General features: G+C 34.7%; 2 protein-coding genes across 2 annotated transcripts; both read left to right on the forward strand.

Moving 5' to 3' along the window:
- The first annotated feature begins 4752 nt into the window (after nt 1-4752).
- Nucleotides 4753-11227, forward strand: LOC105975026 (Copper amine oxidase family protein). The gene is made up of 12 exons (XM_013000192.2): nt 4753-5463; nt 6602-6711; nt 6817-7122; nt 7315-7427; nt 7518-7848; nt 7946-8161; nt 8246-8482; nt 8892-9077; nt 9333-9473; nt 9673-9941; nt 10115-10196; nt 10846-11227. The coding sequence occupies exons 1-12, from the start codon at nt 5253-5255 to the stop codon at nt 10987-10989; spliced, it is 2346 nt and encodes a 781-aa protein (XP_012855646.1). The 5' UTR covers nt 4753-5252; the 3' UTR covers nt 10990-11227.
- A 1227-nt stretch (nt 11228-12454) lies between these two features.
- LOC105974985 (mediator of RNA polymerase II transcription subunit 12) lies at nt 12455-24913 on the forward strand. Its single transcript, XM_013000148.2, has 13 exons — nt 12455-12766; nt 13029-13325; nt 15231-15290; nt 15559-15664; nt 15769-15837; nt 15971-16024; nt 16198-16305; nt 17197-17346; nt 17449-17796; nt 17919-20167; nt 20555-23095; nt 23529-23841; nt 24063-24913. Exons 2-13 carry the CDS (start codon nt 13198-13200, stop codon nt 24438-24440), a joined length of 6504 nt encoding a protein of 2167 aa, XP_012855602.2. The 5' UTR covers nt 12455-12766; nt 13029-13197; the 3' UTR covers nt 24441-24913.
- The last annotated feature ends 1124 nt before the right edge of the window (nt 24914-26037 follow it).

Below are 26037 nucleotides of genomic sequence, written 5' to 3' on the forward strand. Positions count from 1 at the left end.
ATATGATGCTTAAACAATTTTCCTATATGTTGTATAAGACTATTTGGTTATGCACTTGAATTTCACTTATGCACGATTATATATACAATTGAAGAATATTAATGTTTTAGCCTAGTGATATATATCGAAATCTTTTATATATATAGACATAAAAAAAATAGGGATTTTTATGCAAAAGTCCCCAACCAAGCATGTTTATTATTCTAGGTATAGGGGACATATCTCTTTCACCAATAAGCCCATCCCTTTAATATTTATTATAACTAAAGGAAACATTCATGTATATCCCAATATTACCCTCAATCATTTATACCCAATTCTTAATTGTAATCCAAATTAATCAATTTTGTCCATAAAAGTTCAATTTTGACCACAAAAATTCAATTTTGACTTTTTTTTGGAGTATAATTTAATATGCTCCAATTTCATCCTTAACTTAATTTAATCTCAATTTGACCCCAAATTTCACAAATTATTAAATTTTGACCCAAATTTTTTTTTTTTTCAAACAATTTTTTTTTTTCAAAAACTTTTTTTTGCCGCCGGATTCCGGCGTTGACTTTTTAAACTTTTTTTTTTTTTTTTTTTTTTTTTTTTTTCTTCCGGATTTTTTTTCCGGATTCCGGCGTTGACTTTTTTTTTTTTTTTTTTTTCTTTTTTCTTTTTTTTTTCTTTTCTTTTCTTTTCTTCCGGATTTTTTCGCCGGTTTCCGGCGGTCTCTTTCTTTAGTGTTTTTTTAAGTTTTTTTTTTTTGTTTGGTTTGTTTTGTTTTTCCACGCCCGCCGCTACACGTTGACCGTAATTGTGCTGTCACTGACAGTAATTTAGCGTAATTATACTGTCAATGATAGTTAATTAACGTAATTGTACTGCCGTTGACATTACATTTATGTAATTGTGCTGCCGTTGACAGTAAATTAATGCAATATTATATTTTTTTATTTATTATTATTTTTTTTTATTTTTTTTGATTTGTTGACAAGTCAACGTAATTATATTACTGTCGTTGACAGTAAAATAACTGTAAACACAATAATATTACTGTCAACAACATCAATATTATTATTTTTTTGGGGTGTTTGTTTTGTTCGAGTTATTCACGAAGTAACGTAATAATATTACTGTCTACTATTGTAATATTACTGTTGCTATAGTAATATTACTGTCACTCACAGTAATATTAATTCTTTTGGTTTTTTTTATTTTGTTTACATTTGTTGAACGGACAACATAGTAATATTACTTTATTATACAATAATAATGAATTTTGTTGTGTTAATATTAATGTGCTAGAGATTAATATAGCAATATCAATGTGTTAAACTATAGTTTAGTTAATTTTACTGTGTTTAACAGTAATATAGTTAATATTACTGTCATTCACAGCAATATTGCTGTTTAAACGGAAAAAAAAGTTACAGAAAAAAAAAAAAAAAAAAAAAAAAAATTAAAAAGTCAACGCCGGAGACCGGCGTTGACCGCCGGAATCCGGAAAAAAAATCCAGAAGAAAAAAAAAAAAAAAAAAAAAAAAATTTAAAAAGTCGACGCCGGAGACCGGCGTTGACCGCCGGTCAACGCCGGAATCCGGAAAAAAAATCCGGAAGGAAAAAAAAAAAAAAAAAAAAATTAAAAAAAAATTAAAAAGTCAACGCCGGAGACCGGCGTTGACTGCCGGTCAACGCCGGAATCCGGCGGGAAAAAAAAGTTTTTGAAAAAAAAAAAATTTGTGAAAAAAAAAAAGTTTTGGGTCAAAATTGAATAATTTGTGAAAGTTGGGGTCAAATTGAAGTTAAAGTAAGTTAAGGATGAAATTGGAGCATATTAAAGTAAGAGGGGTTATTTTAGTCCTTTACATAAATCTGGACCATATGTGGACTTATTGGTAAAGGAGAATATTGTCTGGATCTCTTTATGAATAAGTTCCCACTGATGGACTTATTTGTAATATGCCCAAAAAAATACACACATATATATATATATATATATATATATATATATATATATATATATATATATATATATATATATATATATATATATATATATATATATATATATATATATACTTTATTTAACATCTACTAATTTTAATTATTTTTAACATTTAAAATACAAAATGTCTTAAATTATCTTAATGTATTTCATAAATATATAACTATTTTTGGAAATACTGACAATTGTCACGATCAAGCTTTAAAATTAGTTTAAAATGTAGAGACTCGTATATGAAACGTGATATCGAATTTGACATTTTCTATGGAATAAGCAAATCGGGTCTCCAATTTGTATATTAGAATTTCTCAACACAACATTTTCCACAGCGAGGAGCTCTATAAATTTGAGTCCCTAAATTATTTTATGATTTTTTTTATATAGTAATGTGATTAATGTTTAGATTTTATTTATTCATTTATAAGGTTTAGATATATAATTCATTTTTATTCTAACAATCTTAATTATTTTTTAGGACATATAAAAAAAATCTGAAAAGATATGATATATTGTACTACAACTACAATTCTACGATTGGATTTGAATTGAGTTCGTCCATTAATATTTTTAAACTACATTGCTATAAAAAATAATTCAAAAAAGTAAAAGGAAAATGTATTAGCACAATTATCTTATCTTATTAACAAAAAAAAGTTCTTAAAAAAACCCTATAGAAACCCTAATAGGATTTTTTTCCACCTAATATAATATTATATAATCTACTAATTAAATATTAATCAAAAATTTAAATGACCCTTAATAAAAAGATATTAATTTCAAATGTATAACAATCTCTAACCTAATATCATATAATCTATTAATTAAATATTAATCAAAATTTTAATCTTATTAACAAAAGAATCTTAAAGAAACCCTAGTAGTATTTTTTCCGCCTAACCTAATATTATATAATCTACTAATTAAATATTAATCAAAAATTTAAATGACCCTTAGTAAAAAATATTAATTTCAAATGTACACCAATCCCAAACCTAATATCATATAATCTATTAATTAAATATTAATCAAAATTTTAAATGTATACTAATCCCTCAAATTCGGCATACATCATTCAAATTTGTTTTAAATGACATATCTTATCTTAACTTATTAACAAAAGAAAGGTTTCTGAAGAAATCCTATAAAAATCCTAATAGTAATTTTTCCGGCCTAACCTAATATCATATAATCTACTAATTAAGTATTAATAAAAAATTTAAATGACCCGTTATAAAAAATATTAATTTCCAATGTATACCAATCCCTAACCTAATATCATATAATCTACTAACTAAATATTAAGCAAAATTTTAAATGACCTGTGAGGCTGTGAGTAGGGTGCAAGTTGGAACGAAATTTCCAATTTCCGCCGGTTTCGATCGAAAAGTTCCGATTTTGGAACAATTTTTTTCATTCCGACTTTCGAAATTCCGATTCCCGAATATTTCCGATTTTTTTGGATTGGAATTGGAATTATATAAAATAAATTTGGAATTTCCTATAAAATTAATTCTGAAATAATCCGATTTTTTTTCCGAAAAATACACCTATAAATAATATATATTATATAATACTTATTTTTCCGAAAAATACAACCGTAAGTTTTGTTTTAGGATTTTGACATAATGAATTGTTGTTAGAAGTACTAGCATTTGCCCCCGTGCGATGCACGGGATAGCATTTCAAATGAAAATGATGATTAGTTTAATACATGATAGTTACAATTATAATAAAATTTATTAGTGATATAAAAAAAAAACATCAACATTTATACGAATTTAATAATACAAACCATTAAAAAACTATACAAACTTAATTGTCAATCATTAAATAAATGAAGCATGTTTTTTATTAGAAAAAATATGCTGGAAAATAATAATAATAATAATAATAATAATAATAATAATAATAATAATAATAATAATAATAATAATAATAATAATAATAATAATAATAATAATAATAATAATAATAATAATAATAATAATAATAAAATATAGATGTAGTGGATTATGATTGTGTTAGCCGAGATTTGGTGTTAAAATAATTAGAAAAAAAAAGCTGCAAAATAGGAGATAAAATAAATATATTTACACATAAATTAATTTATTTTTACAAATATGTCATTAGGGTTTCTTAAGTTACCCTAGCGTTTCTTTCTTTTATATATAAGATAAGATTATTGGATATTATGTTGTGTTTATTTTTATTTAATTTTTTAACTGAATTTAATAGTCATTAGTTTTACTTTTATCAACGTGGATGTTCTTATTTTTGAAATATTATGAACATTTTAGAAAATCTCGGCTAATTTTTGAAATTTTAAAGCTTATGTGATTTCCGATTTTTTTCCAAAATTCCGAAATTTCCGAGCCTTTTGGAATTGGAATGAATTTTTAGATTCCGAAATTTTTGAAATTGGAATTGGAATTGGAATTGATTTTGTACTTCCAAATTTTTTTGGAAATTCTCCCAAAAGGCTTATTCCAAAAAAGTAAAATTAATGACTATTTTAAATGTATACTAATCCCTCAAATTCGGCATACATCTTTCAAACTTATTTTAAATGACACATATGTTGAAGTATAATGAAAAGTTGAAAACAATATAATGCAATTTTAAATCTAATTAAAAAATAAACACCTAACCTCTTTAAAAATTATTTATATTTATTACTAAAATAAATTCAGTATTATTAGATATAGTATAACATAAAATTTAATTATTTATTATTTATTATTTATTATTAATATATTTTTATGGTAACCAAAAGTAATTGCTCCTATCAATCACTCTCTACGCACTTATCTCTCTTATATAAATGAGCCCTGGAAAAAAGAAAAAGAAAAGTTAAATGAAGGAAAATAAATAAATGCAAATCTTTTTCCTAGAAAAAGCCGAAAATTCACGTGTTTCTATATATCGCTTCTCTGCACCCCCTTTCTCTCTCATCTCTCTCTCTCTCTCTCTCTCTCCTCTCTCACTTTCTCTCTCTGAAACTATAAATACAGATAGATACATAAGACATTTTTGATCATCGTAAAGCCCTAGTTATTCGCCTTTCAGTTTTCACTCCCCACCGTAATAGCATTTATATTTGTGCGAATTTGTTTCCGTGAATTTTTTCCGGAGTGGCGTTGGAGTCGGCGGTGGCGGCGGCGGCGGTGGTGGTGGACTGAAGGAGTTCGAGCTCTTGCTGTATGTCAGTAGATTGCGGTACGCATTGCGGTGGATCCGGTGAGCTTGCGAACCAGTTACAATGGCCACAACTCAGAAAAAGGCGACGTTTCCTGCTCCGACAAAGGCTGATTGTTGCCCTCCCCCTTCCGCCGTAGTCCGGCGGGAATCTGCATCCGCCACCTCAGCTGCTGATTGGACCGTCTCTTCGGCCGCCGCTGAGCAGACGAAGAAAGCGGCTGCTGCGGCATCGTTAATTACGACGGAGCCTTCTTCCAGTACCCCTGCTAAAGGTTTTTCCCCCTTTTTTTTTTCATTTTCGTTTGTCAAATGCGATCATATTGCCATTTATTTCGATTTTTCTGTTTCTCGTTTCTGATTAATATGCTGGCAATATATGCATGTGATATGCATTGATCAACATCTTGAGTTCATGTTATTGATCTCTGGATCATATTGTGGGCTAGTTGTATGGATTGATTCGATTGATTAGTTTTTTGTTCTTAGTGTTGGGGATGATCTTATAATTTGTCCGTGTTTGTCTCCAGATCATCTCAATAATTAAAAAAAAAATTGTATGTGATGTTGATTATTTTGTATTTGAAAGTGATCATTAGTCCTGTAATTTACGAACCTTTGGCAAAACGGAGAATATTGTTCCAGGATGAAAAATCTATTGAAGTTATAATGATTGTTTCTTAAAGTATATTTAACATTTTCATAAAATTATGGGATTGGTGCTTTCTTTAGAGGTTGACATATGAAGTGGACATGCTTTTAGGCATATTAGGGAATTGTTTTAGGTCTATGAAGATGCTTATTTTTCTATAGTACCTAGTTTTTGGTATCCTTAATGAAATAGAAATAGTGATGCCTACTGTACAAATCATCATCATTGGGGGACTCATTCTTGTTATGATAAAGAGTGTTGTCCTTTGACCTGTTTTTATCTTTTGTTTTAAAACTCGCGATCACGTTGCCCTTTTATTTTGCATCTGTTCTTATCATTTGGGTGTCACATCAAGTTAGTCCGTAGGCAGAGTATTTCTTTAAGTTTCACAATTTTAAAATTTCTCTGTTTCATTTTTTTTTCTCTTTTTCTTATCATTGTTCTTCCTGTACAATATTGATTGCTGGTCTCTACAACAATTTACAAAAATGATTTATTTTGTGCTCTTGTGTCTATGTCCGTTTATCTCTTAGTTGTACACAAGGTTTTTATTAATTGCAGTTGGTAATATAATGTTTGTTTTCAAGGTTTTTGGATGGTTTATTTGCTACTACTTTCATTGTAATTTTTATCCCCCTATAGCAGTCAGTTAGAAACTCATTCAGGAAAATGCCAAGTTAGTTCCATATACTACAGTTAGAAAATTGTTAAGATTACACTACATAGGATAATTTTGGTTAGCTAATGATTTTCTTATTCAGGTATTCAAGTCATGCCAAGGGCTCAAACCAAACATCCTTTGGATCCTTTATCTGCTACTGAAATCTCTGTGGCTGTGGCAACCGTCAGAGCAGCTGGAGCTACCCCCGAGGTTCACAATAGCTTATTATTGATATGATGTGCATTTGATTACTATCTTAACTTAATCTTGTTCTGTTGGATTTATCGATGACTCTTTCACCTTTTTTTTTTTCAGGTCAGAGATAGTATGCGATTTGTTGAAGTGGTTCTGTTGGAACCAGAGAAGCAAGTTGTGGCTCTGGCTGATGCATACTTCTTTCCTCCTTTTCAACCTTCATTGTTGCCTAGGACAAAAGGAGGGCCTGCTATCCCTAGTAAGCTTCCACCAAGGCGAGCCAGACTTATTGTCTACAATAAGAAGTCTAACGAGACTAGTCTGTGGGTTGTTGAGTTGACAGAAGTACATGCAACAACTCGAAGTGGACTTCATCGAGGAAAAGTCATTTCCTCTAAAGTTGTCCCTGATGTTCAGCCACCAATGGTATATTGATTCGTTTTCCTATATGATTTTCGTTTTCTTTAAAAGTATGGGCTAATAATAAACCTTTGTGGTTTGGTCTTATGGATCATATATCTGGTTTTGTTTTCTGGTAGAATGGGACAATATTCATGAGGTTTACATGGTATTACATGATTTTGTTCGCTAAATTTCTGTTCCTTTTCCCAATTGTAGGATGCTGTAGAATATGCTGAATGCGAAGCTGTTGTGAAAGATTACCCTCCATTTATAGAGGCAATGAGGAAGAGGGGAATCGATGACATGGATTTAGTCATGGTTGATCCTTGGTTAGTAAATTATAAACAATATTTGCTCTGAACTAGACCTTATTAAATATACTAGTTACAAATGTCTTGTTCTTTCGATACCTACTACAGGTGTGTTGGTTACCATAGCGAGGCTGATGCTCCTAGTAGGAGACTTGCAAAACCACTTCTATTTTGCCGGATCGAAAGCGATTGCCCCCTCGAAAATGGTTATGCACGACCTGTTGAAGGAATTCATGTGCTTGTTGATATGCAAAATATGGTTGTAATTGAGTTTGAAGATCGTAAGATTGTTCCCTTGCCTCCAGCTGATCCGTTGAGAAATTATACTTCTGGTGAAACAAGGGGTGGCGTCGATAGAAGTGATGTGAAGCCCCTTCAAATTATTCAGCCTGAAGGTCCAAGCTTTCGGATCAAAGGACAGTATGTTGAGTGGCAGAAGGTACATTCTTTTTTCTCCTTTACCTTTTACTTGTCTTATTTGTATAATTATTAACCGGATTGAGAGATAGAATCATTGTTCATATGCTTGTTAACAGTGGAATTTCCGCATTGGTTTCACACCGAGGGAGGGTTTGGTCATTCATTCAGTTGCCTATGTTGATGGCAGTAGGGGTAGGAGACCCATAGCCCATAGGTTGAGTTTTGTGGAGATGGTTGTGCCCTATGGGGACCCAAATGATCCTCACTACAGGAAAAATGCATTCGATGCTGGGGAAGATGGCTTAGGGAAGAATGCTCACTCTCTCAAGAAGGTTTCCACTCATTTTTCACTTTTTACTGTCTTTTATTTCAAATTTGTTGCACTTCCGCAGCCTGAAGGTACTTCTCTATTTCAGGGATGTGATTGCTTGGGATATATAAAATACTTCGATGCTCATTTTACAAACTTTACTGGAGGAGTTGAGACAATTGAGAACTGTGTATGCTTACATGAAGAAGATCATGGAATCCTATGGAAGCATCAAGATTGGAGAACTGGCCTTGCGGAAGTTCGAAGATCGAGGCGTCTAACTGTTTCGTTTATTTGCACTGTGGCGAATTATGAATATGGGTTCTACTGGCACTTCTACCAGGCAAGTGGAATGCATTCACTACTTGGAGCTTGCGTTTTTTTGTTTTTTTTAATATATATATTTTCATATAAGATGACGGGAGATGGGAAGTTTTGACAGACTCCAAAATATGGCATGACGTTGCATATACTTACTCTATAAGTTTGCCATTTTACTAGAACATAATATTCATTTAGTTGCCTGTATTCAACAAGTAAATTCATTGAGAAATATGAAACAGAGTGTGAACAGGACTTTTGTAAGCCAATGATACTAGTGTAGGTTGAAACTCCCAAGTTTGAAATAAATAAATTATAAATAGTGTCGCTGTTTTTTGCTGCAAGAAGCTAAGGGTCATCTAGAAACAGTGACTGAACTAAAGAATTTCTGTTTGATCATCCATGATCTAAGAGTCTGTTTTTGCGTGCAGGATGGGAAAATTGAGGCGGAAGTTAAACTCACTGGAATTCTTAGTTTAGGGTCTCTGCAACCTGGAGAATTTAGAAAATATGGTACGACAATTGCACCTGGATTATATGCTCCAGTTCATCAACATTTTTTTGTTGCCCGTATGGATATGGCAGTGGACTGTAAGCCAGGAGAAATGCACAACCAGGTATGTGATCCTATTTAGTAGTTTTTAATGTTCATATATTCTGTTATAACATCAAGAGGCATAGAGTGTACAATCAGGCTGCGTGATGTTGATTCAGTATTTAATTATAAATGTATTTTAGCAAACCCTTTTGACTTGTAAAGCCCCCTTAAAACTCAAAATTTATTTGTAGTATACCACAAATAGAGTGCATTATAGTGTTTACAAGATGATTGAGTTTTATTTGTTATGTTTGATACTATTCCCATTATATAGGTTGTTGAAGTGAATGTCAGAGTCGAAGAACCTGGGGAAGAGAATGTTCACAACAATGCCTTCTACGCTGAGGAAACTTTACTTAGATCCGAGCTAGAAGCCATGCGTGATTGTGATCCATTATCCGCTCGTCATTGGATCGTAAGTATCACGTCTCATTCTGTGAAATGTTTGTTTGGTATCAATTATATTTACTCTTGAGTACCTCTTAGAGAATGGACATTTATTTTTCCAATAATATGGATACATTCCTTTTTTTTTTGGCTAAAATTCTGTCTTGCATAATTTACGCCATTGTTAATATTTATATAAATTCGAGGTATTCTATTCAATATTGCAGATAAGGAACACAAGAACTGTCAATCGTAGTGGAGAACTGACAGGCTACAAATTGGTTCCTGGTTCAAATTGTTTGCCTTTGGCTGGCCCCGAAGCTAAATTTCTACGAAGAGCTGCATTTCTGAAGCATAATCTTTGGGTTACACAATATGCACCTGGTGAAGATTTTCCCGGAGGAGAGTTTCCTAATCAGAATCCACGTGTTGGGGAAGGGTTGGTTTCTTGGGTGAAACAGAACCGGCCTTTGGAAGAAACTGATGTTGTTCTCTGGTCAGTTTCCATATAGCGTCAAAAAATGTTTATTTCTTCTTTCCATGGAAATATTTTTCCGAACATCAAATGATTAACGAGCATTATCTGTAATTAGGTTCTCATATTTAACATATTGAGTATTGACTGGGCTTCTATCTCCCCCTAATTTTCACGTATTTTTATTCATGTAGGTACGTATTTGGCATTACACATGTTCCCAGATTGGAAGATTGGCCTGTTATGCCCGTGGAACACATTGGTTTTGTGCTTCAGGTATGTGTTCTTAATGATGCAATACCGATATGTTGTGTTATATACTGAAAAATAATATCCTATACCATGCCTAATTATTCGTTACGTTCCATATTTTAGTTTTCACATTTCAGTAATTGTATTTGTTTTCCGGATACGTCACGAAAACTAGCAAGTCCTTCAGTTTCGTTCCTCGAATCTTTACTTCTGCATCGTTTCCATACGCAACAAAAGTATTCATTGAATATTTTTTCCTCTTCAGTTGATTTGCAAAATAAGTTCGCATATAATGATTCGGTGGTAGTAAATTGTAGAATACGAGCTAATAATCTTAGACATTGACTTTTACTAAGTTAATAATGGGCGATGATTCAGCCTTAGTTAATAATGGGCGATGATTCTTCAACGGCCATTCTCTATTGGTGTAAAAATTGGATTAGTTTGTTATGCTGATTCCAAATCAATGTTATTTTGACGGTTCCTGTTGATCACGTAATCTTATTTTCTTAACCAAGTCTCTTCCTACGGGTGCGTATAAAAACGCGCATCCTATTCAGTACTCCACCAGGATTTATTTTTTGGCTAATTTCTATGTGCTTAAGAAATGCTACATTATGTTCTGAAATTTCCTGAGTTTATTAATTTATGATTTATTTGATTGTGGGTGCAGCCGCACGGTTTCTTCAATTGCTCTCCTGCCGTTGATGTTCCGCCCAGTGCATGCGAGTTGGAAGCAAAAGAGAACGACGTGAAAGATAGTGCTGCAGCTAATAAGGCGAGTTCGTCGTCTGGTCTAGTAATGGCAAAGCTGTGAAGGGAAAGACATTTATCGGTGTTATATCAATGTGTGCGAAAATAGGCCTGGTATTGAGAGTCAATAATGGTGGGTTTCGGCGTGCCTGTACATATGCGTGGATTTAATTTCAGTTGTTTGTTTTGCTAGTTTGTTTTGAGACTAAATATTTGCTTGTACCATATATTATGACTGTTGTGAGAACTTTGTCTGAATGAGTTTGAAGAAGAAATAAAACGCACAAGATTCCACAGCTTCATTATTTTAATTTTTTTATTATTATTTTTGTTTGGGTGTTCATTCAGCCGGTAAATAGACCGAACTAAATTGTATGAAAACTCGGTACGTGCCAATTACCGAACCGAAATTTCGGCTTGGTATTCGACAAAGATTTTTTGGAATTCCGCTATTTGGTACAGCACAGTATACCGTACCGAATACCCAAATATTTAATAAATATTTATGTTTTAGTTTATTTTTAAATTCTTTAAGGTTATAACAAAATTATAAAATTATTTTGATAATTTTATCCATTGTTTACAACTAATCACGTTTTGTTTTTAGGGACGATTATGGAAACGTGAATATTGAAAAGTATTTTTAAATTAGTTTAAATATATTTTTTTTACAGTTTACTAAATATTAAAATATATTTTTGGTTTTGCAGTTACCGAACTGCAAAAACCGAATTAACTAGGTACAAAACCGTACCGAACTGAATAGTCAATTCGGTAAATTGTACAAATTTGATTTATCGAAATTCTAGTTCGGTATTACCGAATGAACACCCCTATTAGCTCTCTTGATGAAGATGTTTCTAGAAGGGGTTTCAATAAGGAAGATTTTATAAATTTAATGTTTTAGATTCACTCTAAAGTCAACCAATTCGACATGATAAGATTGTACGATCTAAATTTGAAATTTCCATGGATTAAGAATGAAGATCTTTATCTAAAAAAAATATGTTCATTACCGAATAAGTAAGACAAATCGTGATACACACATCGATCAATCAATAAAGAACTGAAATTAGTAGACCAGGAGAAACCCGAAGTACTTATACTCAAGTTCGATTTTCCCGCTATACACATCCATGAATAAATAAAGCTAGATTTGTATGCACAAGCGTAGCCGAATCAGTAGAGTAGTAAAAACTTAATATCTTTGTACTCAAATTCGAATTTTATGCTAATATTTTCTCAGCACACAAAAATTCTCGATTTTTATGCTAATATCTTTGTACTTCCTTGTACTCGAGTTCAATATTTTCTCGATCGACAAGGTGGTCGCACATAACTTGCTTAATTCAACATTACAATTTGCTTTCTTAAAAAGGAAAAAAAAAGGAAAAATTGTAGAGATTAAAACATTATTGCTTATCCATGTTGGAGTGGAGTGACAAAAGTAGTATTCCAATTAATGATTTAAAGAAAATAAAAATAAAAATAATAAAAAGAAAAGCGAAAAGAAAAGGTCGGGTTTTTAAGTAAAAACCTGAACCCAGATATTGGGGCGACTTTCGTTGAAATCTGAAAATTACAGTCTTCAAATTTAAATTCATGTGAAAAGAAAAAACAAAACCACAATTACGCAATCGATCCATCATTCAATTTTCCAATTCCAAGCCCTAATTTCTGTCGCCCAATTCCAAACCCCTCCAATTACAATCCCCAATTCCAAACCCCCTCCCCAAAATCCCTAACCCCTACAATTCCCTCCCTCACAGTTGTTTGCTACACCTTTAATTTTCATTTCCATACATTTCGACGTCAATGAAGTAGAGAGGGTATACGCAAAGGTAAGCAGCTTTGTGTATATATATGTATATGTATGTATTTTTTTTTCAGTCTGAATGGCGTGCATTAGCTTCGTGTTAAGAATCATTCATCATGGGATTACGCGCACGAGCAATCTAAATCTGTTTTTTTTTTTCCTTTCGCTTGTTTATGGTATATGACTCATCAAGTACTATGAAAGTTTAATTTTTTTGGTATGTTGAGATAAGTTTTTTTAGCTTTGTTCTGATCGCACTTTTCAATTTTCTGTTGTCCCAATGGAAGTTGGCCCACGTGCTTGATTCAGAAGGCCTGTAAAAGAATTTCTGGCTTTGTCTCTGCTATGACGTGGGTTGTCCCAATCTTGCGAAGAAACTAGCGTTGTAGATTGGGGCGGCGTGTATTTATTCGGTGCTCGATGCTGGTGGCAGCATGCAGATGATTGTTGGAAGAGATGCAAAGGTATCATGCTGGCAGCTGCGGTAGCGCAGTCAATAACATTCCAAATCCCGGAATACAAGCTAGGGATACTTTCCGTGCTGATCCATCCACTGTTCCTCCTAACTTTTCACTGAATTCAAGGTACTGATTCTTACGGTTTCGTAATAAATATGCCTTTTCACATTCATGTATGAGTGGAGGTGTGGGTTTAGTTTGTACGTAGTGGATCACGATTCACCTAGCTGAACGTTGCATGGAAACAGCTTTACGTTGATTGATTAGCTGTCAATTTTGAAAATTTAGCACTTTCGCCACCTTTAATCTGTTCTTATTTTTTGTCGAGTTGTGTGACATTTATTTTATAATCAATTAAAGTCACGATGCCATTTTTTTTCTACCTATAAATGCTTCCCTGTACGTGCTTGTTTTTGTTTATGAGGTATTTAATATGTGAAAGATAAAGCTTAAATCTGCTTTAAGATCGTTACATATCATTAGCATATTTAGATAATATGATTCATGAAGCTGACTTAGAACATTTGATTGAAATAACCATTTTCCAAAATAAAAACTATTTGTATCATAGCTTTATTTCTTGTTATTGGAAGTGGTAAATTCTCAAGTGTATTTATTGCTAGAGTGGGTGTTTACACCTTTTTATTTAGACACAATTCTCTATTTATGGACACTGATGCTTGAAACTTAAATAGAGAATAGACTGGCTGAAATACAGAGGTTTTATTGGTATGAAAACATAGTTAATTTGTAGTTAAAGTAAATCAAGACTAAGGTTAGTGAAGTAGGAATGCGTTATACTTATTAGTTAAAGTACTCTTTCATTAGGTTTGTAGTCTAAGGCTCTAAGCATAACATTACGGTAATTGTATTGTGGCAAATCTGATGATCTAAGTTACCATTTTTATCAATTATGGAATCATTGCCACTAATTTGGTATGTGATTGTGATGTCTTATATGTACCATGCCATGAACAATTGTCTTTTTAAAAAAACATTCTACATTCAAAGAGATTTTAGTTATTGGATTTTGCTATAATCCCTTGACTGTATTTTGTAAGAGTATATTTTCTTTCTTTTGCTTCTATATTCTAAGCATAAGATTTGGTAATTGTATGATGGCAAATCTGATGATTAAGTTACCATATTTATCAGTTATGGAATCGATACCAATAATTTGGTACGTGATTATGATGTCCCATGTGCACAAAGCAATACTCTTCCTTCCGATATGAGCAATTCCTTTTGTTTATTTAAGTATCCCGCATTCAAAGTGATATGTTAGTTATTGGATTTTTCTCGGACCCCTTACCCTTTGTCTCGTAAGATTATAAATGTTCTAACTTCTAAGCATACCATTTAGTAATTGTATTGTGGCAAATGTAATGATTAAGTTACCATTTTTATCAATTATGGAATCAATACCACTCATTTGGTGTGTGATCATGACGTCCCCTATTTACCATGTAATACTCTTCCACTGTACTTTTGACATGAGCAATTCATTTTCCTTAAATATTCTACGTTTGAAGAGATTCTTTAGTTATTGGATTTTCTTTAACCCCTTACCTTTTCTCTGGTAACAGTAGATTTTATTTCTTTTGCTTATATCTGCTAAACATAACATTTAGTTTTCATTGTTATCAATTATGGAATCGATACCACTAATTTGGTATGTGATTGTGATGTTCCTTATTTACCATGATTCTGCTTATAAAGAGGTTTTCGAGGTATTTGACGTTGCTTTAACTGCTTACCCTTTGTCTACTCCCAGTAGATTTTCGTTCTTTTATTTTTATGTTAGATTAGATGTGCACGTTATAGGTTTGTTAATCGTTTATCTCATACAGTCACTGTTTATCTTGTTCCTTTAAATCACTTTACATTAGCTATTGAAAACACATTGCATCAAATAGTCTATGTTTACTTCATTGTCGACGTTATTGAACCATTATGTGGTGTGTTCTTCATTTTTGTTGAATTTTCTAAGCTATTTGACACTTTAGTGGCATGTTTATCTTGTCATCTCAGAAGGTCTGCACGGCCAACACCATACGAATTGAGGTGTGATAAAGAACAATTAAATTCACGGTATGCAAGATATAACCTTTATCCTTTTCAATCAAACCAATAAACATATTATTCTTGGTGCATGTTATAGCTCTATGAAACTAAAGTTCTTGTTGGTTTAATTTTTCTTTCAATGTATATTAACTATTATGCCAGAGGATTAGGAATATGTTCTCAATATTCTCATTATCATTCTTAGCTTTCAACGGCTAGCACCTAAAATTATTCTCAATTTCATTTTGCAACGTATCATTGCCCCTGCCTTACTTGCTGTATTCTAATATTACAGTCTTGGGCCACCTGACTTCCAACCACCAACTCCAAATTGCGCCGAGGAGACGGTTAACCGGGAATATGTGCAATCTGGTTACAGAGAGACCGTTGAAGGACTTGAGGTCGTCCTTACAATTCCTTTGTACATATATATGGTATAAAGATTTCCCTGATGCAATTTTAATGTTTGTACTTACATTTTTTTTATATGGTGGAACTAAATCAGGAAGCTAGAGAGATATCATTATCGCAGGTTCAGTTTTTCAATAAGCCCGTCATTCTCAAGTGCAAAGAGGTGCGCAGAAAATATAAAATAGGAGGGACTTCTAGTCGTGTTTTTTCCTCTTACTTTGGGAGCATACTCCTACCTGCTTTTATGGTGTATATGGTATAGTGAAATTTCTAATTAAACTCTAACTCACTTGTAGGCAATCAGAAGATGTCACAGAGCTATTAATGAGTCTCGTTCCCAAAAACGAAAGGTGTCGCACTTCTTCCTTTGTCCATCATTAAATGGAGATAAAAAATTGTGTTCCATTACTTTGAAAGGGATATACCTCACAAATGTTTTTTCCACAAACATGAATTTGTTTATGTTTCAACACCTTCTGTATACTGATAGACAAACATGACGAAACATATTCTTCATTTACAGGCAGGTCAAGTTTATGGAGTGCCACTTTCTGGTACAATATTGAGCAAGCCTGGTATCTTCCCTGAGCTACGACCATGTGGAGAAGACTACCGGAAGAAATGGGTCGAGGTTTGTCTTTTCACTTTAAATTTTGTCAAATTGTTGGATTAGTTGACAAATATATTCTCTTTCTATTTCACCAAATACTTTTCATTACTACCTGACCCTTGTAGAGATGGGGGTCTTGTTTATTTTATAGGTATAAGATATAATATTGCAATATAAAAAATGTGATATTAATTTGTGTGTTTCAGCATATAATGCACATGATCTGTAGTTTGGTATGCCTTACTTACAACATCACATCATAAATTTTTTTCCCCTAGCAATCAGACAGCTAATATTGTTTTCTGTAACTTTTTATTCTTCTTTATGGACAAAAACCTAACACCAAACAGAGTGTACAAAATGCCTAATGGAGATCCATACTGGTCTTTGACAAAATTGTATGCTCATGTCTGTGAGCTGTTTTTTGTGTACGATGCTCATGTCTGTGAGCTGTTTTTTGTGTACGATGCTGCTGCAGTTTTGAGCTAGCCAATCATCATCAAACCTGGCAATTACTAGAAGAATAAGGACACGCATGTTGTATTGGATTCTCTAATATTCCATTTTGCTTATTATACGGCTTCATGTGTATGTTTTAAATCTGGTTCATAGTAACAGCCATGCTGTCAGTGGATCCTGCAATTTGATTTCTGACACCCCCGCGTGCATTTTGATATGGGAATTTTTAAATACAATAGAAGTCAGTGGATCAAAATAATTGATTAATAACGCCCATAAGAAGTTTAAATCTTATTGTTTAGGTTGTGGTACTTAAGTTGACTAATTAAAGTGTGCAGTTACTTTTCTGTATCTTCTCCTGCTCTAAATAATTTTCTTGATGTGGATTTGATCTTTCATAGGTAAAATTTCTAATTTCAGATTGCTGAAATATTTGTATTCTTCTCTCTCCAGGGTTTATCTCAACCGCATAAAAGATTGCGTTCATTGGCGGACCATGTACCACATGGTTATAGGAGGAAATCTCTTTTCGAAGTTTTAATTAGGAATAATGTTCCGCTGTTGAGAGCAACGTGGTTCATTAAAGTAAATTATCTTAATCAGGTATGGATTTCAGGTTAAGAGAAAAAGTGACTGCCAGCCTTTGTTTAACCGATTAGCTTTTCTCAGTATTTGAAGATGGTGGATTGTTGTCTAATCTTGCAGGTTCCTACGACCTCTTCTAATTCATCATCTGGGTATCATGACAAAACTCAATTTTCACGTTCACAGCAGTGGACAAAAGATATCATCGAGTACTTGCAGTTTCTGTTGGATGAGTTTATTGTAAGAAACAATACTCATTCAGCTTTGCATACACGAGACAGATCGTCACAAATGGCTTTTGCTGGTTTAATGCAACAAAAAGGCGATTCAAATTCAGCTGTAGTAGATGGTGAGGAGCCTTCACTGTCCACTAAATGGTGGTATGTGGTGAGGATTATTCACTGGCATCATTCGGAAGGACTGGTTATTCCTTCTTTGATTATTGATTGGGTTCTTAATCAGCTTCAGGTACATATTCTGATTCTTACCTGTATATTTTCGATATGCCAGAAAGATTTCCCACCTATGTTTTGCTTGTAATGAATATGTCGTCCTTTTGGGTTCTTACTTATCAAATCATGTCACTGTAGGAGAAGGAATTGCTCAGTGTTCTCCAGTTGCTATTGCCTATTATATATGGTGTCATAGAAACTGTGGTTTCATCTCAGACTTATGTGCGTACTTTGGCGTGGATCGCTGCTCGATTCATCCAAGAGCCTTCTCCTGGTGGTTCTGACCTCGTCGATAATTCTCGGCGTGCATACACTACTGCCGCTGTTGTTGAGATGCTTCGATATCTAATACTAGCTGTACCCGATACTTTTATTGCTTTGGATTGTTTTCCTTTGCCTAAGAGTGTGATAAGTCATGTGGTAAATGATGGAAGTTTCTTATCCAAAGTGGTTGAGAAATCTAGGAAAGTGAAGTATGGTCAAGTTGAAGTTGCTAGTTTCCCTAGAGATAGAAATCAGGAGGTTCAAGCCGAGTCCTCGTCCTTTCGAAGTGTTGTGTCATCAATACAAAAACGGGTGGAGACTCTTTCAAGAGCAGCCAAACCTAATCACCCTGGTCATAATGTAGCTAAAGCCTTGCAGGTATTGGATCAAGCTCTCATGCATGGAGATATTGGAGTTTCATACAACTTGCTTTTGGAAAATACTTGGAATGGAGTTTCCGCTGAATATTGGGGTGCTGAAGTTAGTCCCTGTTTACGTTCGTCACTGAAGCATACTGGTACGGTGACATCATCATTGCTTTGCTCTATCTTTTTCATCTGTGAGTGGGCAACTTGTGAATTCAGGGATTTTCGTACTGCGCCTCCTCATGGGCTGAAGTTCACTGGTAAAAAAGATTTCTCTCAGGTGTTTATAGCGATGCGGCTTCTGAAACTGAAGTTGAGCAATATGTCTAGCTTGTACAGTTCAACCAAGAAATACAGAGATATTTTCAAGAGCCCTAGCCCTTTACATGATGTTATTGTATGTTGGATTGATCAGCATGAAGTGCATAATGGGGAAGGTCTCGTACAACTGCAGCTTCTAATAAGAGAATTGATTCAGTCTAATATTTTCAATCCCCTGGCATATTGTAGACAGCTGATTGTAAGTGGAATCATGGACGGGAATAGGCCTAGGGTTGACTTCGAAAAGCGAAAGAGACACAAGAAACTCTTGAAGCAGTTGCCCGCTTCCTATATTCTTGATGCTCTGAGAGAAGCTCAGATTGCTGAACCACCAAATCTTCTGGAGGCAATGAATGTTTACTCGAACGAACGCCGGCTGGTGCTCCATGGACTCTTAGGACACAAACCTACTCCTGGTGTGAAAAATGTTGCAAAGAAGCAAAAGAATCATCATACGTCTAGAGCAGACAATGCTTCTCAATCCTCTGTTGACCAATTGTACTTCCAGTCAACATCCAGGCCATCAACAGATGTCTGGCTTGAGGAATTAAAAGTTTCAATTTCTGTACTATTACAACTCCCTCACTCTTCATCGTCGGTAGACCCTGAAGTTGATGAATCTCAAGGGAGTGTTAGAAGGCCCGTTGGGGCTTATAACAGAACAGACGACAGCGAAGAAACATCTGGATGTGAAGAATGCAGAAGGGTGAAGAGGCAAAAATTAGGTGAAGAAATCAGTTCACTGCAATCAGATCCGTTAGACGACGAAGAGATATGGTGGATAAGAAAAGGGCTGCAATATACGGACACTTATAAAGCAGAACAACCTCCTAAGCCTGCCAAGCAGACTTCAAGGAGTAGGCCAAAATCTGTCCGTAAAACTCAAAGTCTTGCACAATTAGCTGCTGCTCGAATTGAAGGTAGTCAGGGAGCATCGACAAGCCATGTATGTGAAAGTAGGATAAGATGCTCACACCATCGAACTGTTTCTGATGATTTCAAAAATTCAGTTGGTGAGACCAGAAAACCACCCTCTGGAGATATTGTTTCAATTGGGAAATTTCTGAAGAAGATGCCATTTGTAGAGAAGAGGATACTGACTGTATGGTTGATATCTGTTGTAAAACAGCTTATTGAGGAGGCTGAAAGGACTAAAGTCCCCAAGGTTGGTCAATATGGTCGGCCATTACCTGCGGCAGGTGATCAAAGTTCCTTGCGCTGGAGGCTTGGAGAAGATGAATTGTCAGCAATTTTATATATGATGGATATTTGTAATGAATTTGTTTCGGCAACAAAGTTTCTACTGTGGTTGTTGCCAAAAATTCCCAACAGTTCTGGTTCTGCCATCTCCAGCAGGAATACCATGATGCTTCCTAAGATTGCAGAGAACAATCTATGTGATGTTAGGGAGGCATTTCTTTTATCATCAATCCACAGGTGTGCTTTTATATTTCTCTCTAAACTGATTTTTCCTACTCGCTTTTGTGGCCGTCGGTTCTTTGCTGACCGCCCCTCGCTGAAAAATCTTGTTAATTACTCTAAACATTTTATACTTGTTACGGGGGCATTGGACAATAAAGTACATATTAATATAAACCTCACTGGCTCGAACTCACAGTATTTATTCTGAATAACTTGTATATTCCTAATTGTAGTTTTAATTTAAGATGCATTGTTCTTTTGTAATTTATCTTCGAAGATGGCAAATTCTTTACTGCATTGTTTGGATAAATTTAACTCTTATTGTTTATATGTTGGTTACCCAATCGATTGCAATAGAAGTGACTTATATCTTACGCATTCATCTTTTTCCTTCTATTTCAGTTATGAAAATATAATTGTTGCAGCCGATCTTATCCCTGAAACGTTGTCTGCCACAATGGGTCGTGCTACCACATTCTTGGCATCTAAGGGCAGGATTTCTGGTTCGCCAGCCTTAGTTTATGCACGCCACCTTCTGAAAAAGTATGGTCATGTAGCTAGTGTTGTTGAATGGGAAAAGACCTTCAAGTCCACTTCTGATAAGAGACATAGTTCTGAAATTGAATTTGGGAGATCTTTAGAAGGGGACTCTGTCTTTAACCTGGGCGTCCCGAATGGAGTGGAAGATCTCGATGACTATTTTCGTAAAAAGATAAATGGTGTTCGAGTTTCTAGAGTTGGTGTGACCATGAAAGAAATAGTGCATAGGCATGTAGACGAAGCTTTTCAGTCCTTCTACAGCAAAGATAGAAAACCTTTTGGACCTGGAACAAATAAAATTTCTAGCATGGAGAAGTTGGACACTGGCTATCAGATAGCTCACCAAATTGTGACGGGATTGATGGACTGCATGAGACAAACTGGTGGTGCCGCTCAGGAAGGTGATCCTTCTTTGGTGTCATCAGCCATTGCTGCTATTGTTAATAATATCGGACATGTGGTTGCCAAAATTCCCGATTTAACTGCTGGCAGTAACCACTTAAACCCCCCTCCAGTTTCTGCATCATTCCATTTTGCTCGACGGATTTTACGCATCCATGTCACTTGCCTGTGTATATTAAAGGAAGCACTTGGAGAACGTCAGAGCAGGGTCTTTGAGGTTGCTCTTGCAACAGAAGCTTCCTCTGCTCTCATGCAAGCTTTTGCCTCTGGAAAGGCATCCCGTGATTTTAGTGCAAATTTACCTAACGAAACTTTAAACCATCCCGCTAAAGCAGTTGGAAAATCTGCAAGAATAGCTGCTGCTGTTTCTGCACTTGTCATCGGGGCAATTCTCCAGGGAGTTGCTAGCCTGGACAGAATGGTTACCTTGTTTCGGTTAAACGAAGGCTTGGATCTAATTCAGTTTGCAAGGAGTCTTAAATCCAATGCGAATGGTAATGCACGCTCTATGGGGGTTTTAAAAGTGGATAATATGATTGAAATCTCTGTCAATTGGTTTAGGGTGCTTGTGGGGAATTGCAGAACCGTTTCTGATGGGTTAATTGTGGAGCTGTTGGGTGAAGCCTCGATCGCAGCTCTGTCTAGGATGCAGCGAATGCTATCTCTGGATTTGGTTTTCCCACCAGCCTCTTCTATATTTGCATTTACGATATGGAAGCCCATTCTAGGTAGCATTGGAGTACGTGAAGATTTTGATCAACTGTCTCCATTATTGGCTGTTACTATCGGTGATGCCATAAAGCACATACCTTTTCGTGATATATGTTTTCGGGACACTAATGCTTTATATGACCTCATAGCTAAAGATTCTCTTGATTCTGAATTTGCATCTTTGCTGCAATCCAATGGCTCGGTCAGCAATGTGAAAGCTGCTGCATTGGTCCCTCTACGGTCCAGAAATTTTCTTGATGCCCTTATAGATTGTAAATTGTCTGAACCTGTAGTTAAAATCGATGGTGGAAATCGGATTTCTAGTCAAACTGAGTTGAAAAGGCAATGTGTAGAAAACGTGAAAAGAACCATGGGTAAGCTTGTACATGTTTTGGATACACTGCAGCCTGCAAAATTTCATTGGCAGTGGGTCGAGCTCAGACTCCTCCTAAACGAGCAAGCTGTTAGTGAAAAGATGATGGAGAATGATGTCTCCTTGAGTGATGCTATAAGATATCTCTCCCCTCACTCCGATGAAAGTATTGCTTCCGAAAACGAGAGTTATTTGGTTCAAATTATTCTCACAAGGTTATTGGTCAGGCCTGATGCTGCTCCCTTATTCTCCGAAGCCGTACATCTATTGGGAAAATCAGTCGAGGATTCGATGCTAACACAAGTAAAATGGCTACTGAGAGGTGCAGAAGTTCTTTACGGCAAGAAATCAATTTGGCAGAAGGTTATGAATATTGCAGCTGAGCTCAAAGAGCTGACTCTGAAGCCCCGATACTGGAAGCCATGGGGATGGGCCCACGAAGATAAAAACACAGCAGCTAAAAAGGGATACAAACGGAAATTCGAAGCTAGCACCATTGAAGAAGGTGAAGTTGTTGAGGAAGGAGCTGACTTTCTTGATGTTGAAGGTTTTATTGTCAGTAAGCAGCATTTGACCGAGAGAGCTCTTGTTGAGCTGATACTTCCGTGTTTGGATCAAGGTTCCGATGAACTGCGTAGTAGTTTTGCAAGTGAAATGATTAAGCAGATGAGCAATATTGAGCAACAAATTAATGCAGTTACTCGTGGAGCTGGCAAGGCTGCAGTTACCGTGATTGGAAGCCCTGTCAATAAAAGTGGGGCCCGCAAGGGCGGGAAAAGCGGTAGTCCCGGGTTAGTATCCAGGCAATCAACTGGATTGGCTGATGCTGTACCACCTTTTCCTGCAGCATTGCGTGCCTCCATGACTTTGAGATTGCAGTTCTTGCTCAGATTGCTCCCCGTCGTTTGTGCAGACAGGTAATATTACATTTTTTAATTTGCTCAAATTATTCATATAATCTCAGTTAACTGTTTCTATATTATTTTATAACTTAATTGATTAAATTAGCATTAAAAGCTATCTTATAAACAAATATTTTACAAAAAAATCTAAAGAAAATCTTCAGAGTTGTATATGATGCATTAAATGCATTAATTTTGTAACATTTTACCTAATCAACTTAATTAATCCACATTTTAACTTAGTGATAGGGATATAATAGGCATCACAAAAGTACACGGGATGCCCTTAAACTTACGAATTATCACCAATTGGAATATACTGCTTTTCAGTGATCGATTTCTTCTCATCAAATTGTTAAACTCTGCACTTGCTACATAATTGCTTTTCAATGACACGAAAAATGTTTTCCCGCTAATAATTCCGATATTCATTGCGTGTTTTTTTCAGGGAGACCTCAGGCCGTAATATGAGATACGCTCTTGCTTCAGTAATTTTACGTCTCCTTGGGAGTAGGGTTGTGCATGAAGATGCCTCTCATTTTCTTAATCCTGCACTGATTTCATTGAAGAGAGAGATCAATTCTCTTACCGATACTTCTCATTCTGCTTCACTCGATTGCTCGGAAAGTCTATTTGATTGTTTATTGTTGGTGCTGCACGTCTTGCTGAGCTGTCACCAGCCAAGCTGGTTGAAGACGAAATCCGAACCCAAATCTACCGAATATGCCATTTTTGACCGCGAAGTGGCAGAAAGTCTGCAGGTTTGACATTATTGACCCTCATATTATCTGTTTATTTCTCCGATTTTTTTACAACTAGTGAGTGACATGTGGATTTGCATGAAATTCGTATAATTTTAATAAATAATTTATATATTGTTTTAACAGTTTAAAGAATTTACGAAATATATTAAAAAAACATTCGTAATTTTAAAGGTAACAAATATATTCTCTTTATTGTATCTATGATGAATTTTATGCAGAATGAATTGGATCGCATGGAATTACCCGAGACAATACGGTGGCGAATCCAAACTGCAATGCCGATTCCTATTCCGTCTATTCGATGTACAACTTCTTGCCAGCCGCCTTCACTATCTCCTACTGTTCTTGCTTGTCTTCATCTCAGCCATCCAATAGCCTCGTTAGATCCTAGCCATTCAAATCAACCGCAATGCAATCCGACGGACCAATGGACCCTTTTGGAAGATGGAGCCGGGTCTGGTCAACCTTCGCCCAAATCAATTGGAATCAACGGCCCAGATCATCCGAATTTGAAGGCGTCCAATTTGCTCAAGGGTGCTGTGAGAGTGAGGAGAAAAGACCTTACCTACATTGGTTCAATAGACGAAGAAAATTGATATAATTCAACCCTAAACAAAATACCCTTTTTTTTAATATTTTTTTCTTCTTTTTTTCTTTGGGTGAGAAGAGTACATTGGGTATATCGATCGATCACCGTTTATTGACGTACAGAAAAAAACACACACATCCATGTTGGTATGTGTGAGTAGATGAATCGTAGATGAATTGACCTTTGTGGCGAGGAGGCTGCCTTTTCTGAATCATTCTTTTATCGGAAGCCGGGCCCCCATTACTAACCCCTTTGATCGTTTCTAGATTATGGTTGGTCCGATTCATAGTTTGTCGTTGTATATGTATAGATATGTATTTATGTATGTATTCCTTTGTGCTGAGTTGACATATATATATCAGAAATGGGGGTTTATTTGTAGCTTCTTCTATGCTCAGCAATATTTTTGGTACAAATTATGTAAATTTATGATATGTGCCAATTTTATTTGGTCCACCTTATAATCCAATCAATTCCTTTAACACCTTGGCTTGTGGTTTCTCCTTTCTCTAAGTACAAAGCAAAATGAAATTGGCTAGATTTAATATGTTACTTGTTCCTTTTCCCCCTAAATATGTTACATTTTTTGGCGAAAAAAACAAAAATTGTTCATAGTTCTTGTACCTTATCGCCTGAATTCGAACCTACACTCAGTGAATCTGACCATACGAATTGTTGATTTATATGCTTATAGGAATTAATCTTGTTTAGTTGTAACAGTTTACTTGTTAGGACAATACTATGTTGCAACTTGTATTTTCGTGTGGACACAAATTATAACTATTAAAGCATTATATATAACACAAGAAATCAATGTGGTTCGGGCACCAAAGTGATTGCATTAGGACCTGCAACGAAGATTTCAATAGTTTAGATTTACAATGTTAATAGAAATTATTAAAATATTAAAAACTCCGTCTTTAAATCAAATATCGTTTTTTGACACAACTCGAACGTCTTTTTGTTCATGCAGCTTCTCTATCCGAACTTTCTTTGACTTTTTCCAAGGCTGAACTCCCTTCAGTGAAAAATCTGTCGCCAACACAAATATATTCGTAACTATCGACTTACATACATTCGCATATACGTTCGATTAAATATAGATTTATATAGTGCAAAGTGTAAAATTACTTTGATCTCATCACTTTTGTGATTTTAAGTTTTACTGTTTTTTTTTTGGCACATTAAAAACACGTTTATTTTCATTTTTCTCATGCACTAGCACTCACGATTGAGGTCTAAATCCTATTAGTCAAGTTTCGTACGTATTTTTCTTTATACTTGTGTCTGAATTTTGTCCAACAAAGTATTTAATATTTTCTTTTTCAATTATTTAATACATTTATTAGACTTAATTCCTTAATTCACCATTAATCTATTTTTGGTATTTCTTCATCCATACAATTATATTCGAACCACACACATACACACACACACACACACACACACATATATATATATATATATATATATATATATATATATATGCATGTTACGTAGTCAGTTGCTGCAAACAAAAGTTAGATACAAAGGAGGTGCCAAAAATAGGAAATGAAAACTAACAGTCCATTCTAAGATGTCAACGTCCATGAACGATGGGTCAA

The sequence above is a fragment of the Erythranthe guttata genome, chromosome 9 (assembly GCF_056151865.1).
Source record: "Erythranthe guttata isolate IM_541 chromosome 9, IM_541, whole genome shotgun sequence".
Taxonomy (NCBI): Eukaryota; Viridiplantae; Streptophyta; class Magnoliopsida; order Lamiales; family Phrymaceae; genus Erythranthe; species Erythranthe guttata.

Coding starts and splice junctions, on each gene's coding strand:
- LOC105975026 (XM_013000192.2), top strand. CDS start 5,253: ATGGCCACAACTCAGAAAAAGGCGACGTTTCCTGCTCCGACAAAGGCT. Junction 8,162..8,245: donor ATGCTCACTCTCTCAAGAAG/GTTTCCACTCAT, acceptor TCTCTATTTCAG/GGATGTGATTGCTTGGGATA. Junction 10,197..10,845: donor ACATTGGTTTTGTGCTTCAG/GTATGTGTTCTT, acceptor TTGTGGGTGCAG/CCGCACGGTTTCTTCAATTG.
- LOC105974985 (XM_013000148.2), top strand. CDS start 13,198: ATGCAAAGGTATCATGCTGGCAGCTGCGGTAGCGCAGTCAATAACATT. Junction 17,347..17,448: donor AAGTAAATTATCTTAATCAG/GTATGGATTTCA, acceptor CTAATCTTGCAG/GTTCCTACGACCTCTTCTAA. Junction 20,168..20,554: donor CTTTTATCATCAATCCACAG/GTGTGCTTTTAT, acceptor CTTCTATTTCAG/TTATGAAAATATAATTGTTG.